This window comes from Morone saxatilis, unplaced genomic scaffold (assembly GCF_004916995.1).
Source record: "Morone saxatilis isolate NCDOM2014 unplaced genomic scaffold, NCSU_SB_2.0 Contig10, whole genome shotgun sequence".
Classification (NCBI taxonomy): Eukaryota; Metazoa; Chordata; class Actinopteri; family Moronidae; genus Morone; species Morone saxatilis.
In genome coordinates, this window is record NW_023339652.1 from 12945093 (window position 1) to 12946087 (window position 995).

General features: G+C 53.6%; 1 protein-coding gene across 2 annotated transcripts in view; it reads right to left on the reverse strand.

Annotated features, from left to right (window-relative positions):
• tafa5a (TAFA chemokine like family member 5a) overlaps positions 1-995 on the reverse strand; it is a 133518-nt gene that overhangs the window by 87518 nt on the left and 45005 nt on the right. The window contains exon 1 of one of the 2 annotated variants that reach the window (XM_035673363.1): positions 338-943. The exons of the other annotated variant lie outside the window; for it this stretch is intronic. Within the exon in view, the coding sequence (XP_035529256.1) occupies positions 338-428 (91 nt within the window). The 5' untranslated portion in view covers positions 429-943. Of the gene's footprint in view, positions 1-337; positions 944-995 lie in introns of those variants that run through there. 2 annotated transcript variants of the gene reach the window in all.

Here is a 995-nt window from a genome sequence, read left to right on the forward strand (position 1 = left end):
CCCCCCTTGCACAGCTTGAACTTTTTTCTTCGAACGCACAGAATTGATCAATCGATCATCCTTTGGCGAATGACTTGTTGATAAGGAAAATTGCGGGCGAGGGATATCACAGCTCAGCAATACCATCTGTGCTTCATGCAAACTAGTCTGCTTCAGAGTGGTTCTGACTGTATTTTTATTTAAAGAAATATTTGATTGCAGATTGCGCCGAAGCGACGGACACACTGCGCATTGGAATTACTGTTGCGGAAAACTTCATATGAACTACACGGGAGGCGACGGCGCATTCAAACTGTGTAAAAGTGACATGTTGTCAGGCGGAGCTCTGTGTGATTACCTTCTTTGAGCAGGCGGGAGTGGATAAGGAGAAGGAGAAGGCAGCAGATCGCCGCTCCGGTCAGTGCCCACGCAACTCTGAGCAGCTGCATCCTGGCGTAGGAAGGTTTGTGGCGGACCGAGACAGCCGTGCAGCGGGAGAGACACACTCCACCTCAGCTCACAGACACGCACTGACTCATATTCTGCTGGCCATAGAATTCAACATTCATCCCCTTCGCGCAAAATCCTCACTTTATAGTCCGATCTGGGTGAGATAAAGAGGGCTGGGACTCCGTATAAGAACAAAAATATGCGCTCTTGCTTCGCCGCCGGTGCGTCAGAGTGGCTCCAAAACTGGAGGGCGATTAACCCCCAATCATCGTCTCAAGGTCTGACATCTTCCCTCGCACTCCACTCCTCTTCCCTTCTTTTCCTTCAGCGGTCTGTCGTTGGCTTTTCGGGTGTCTCACACGCGACAGGTTCGGCGGAGCGGGCTGCGCCCCTCGGTGTGTCTCCGTCTTCGAGTGCGCACGGCGGTCCACGGCGATGCGGCGCGCAGATGATGATCACCGCTCTCCGCTGCATGTTACGCACATCTCTCCCACTGCTGGAGAGGCAGAGGCAAATACTGCCAACCAAGTCGCCTCGCAGCCCCCCTCCCTCCTTCTCTCTCTCTC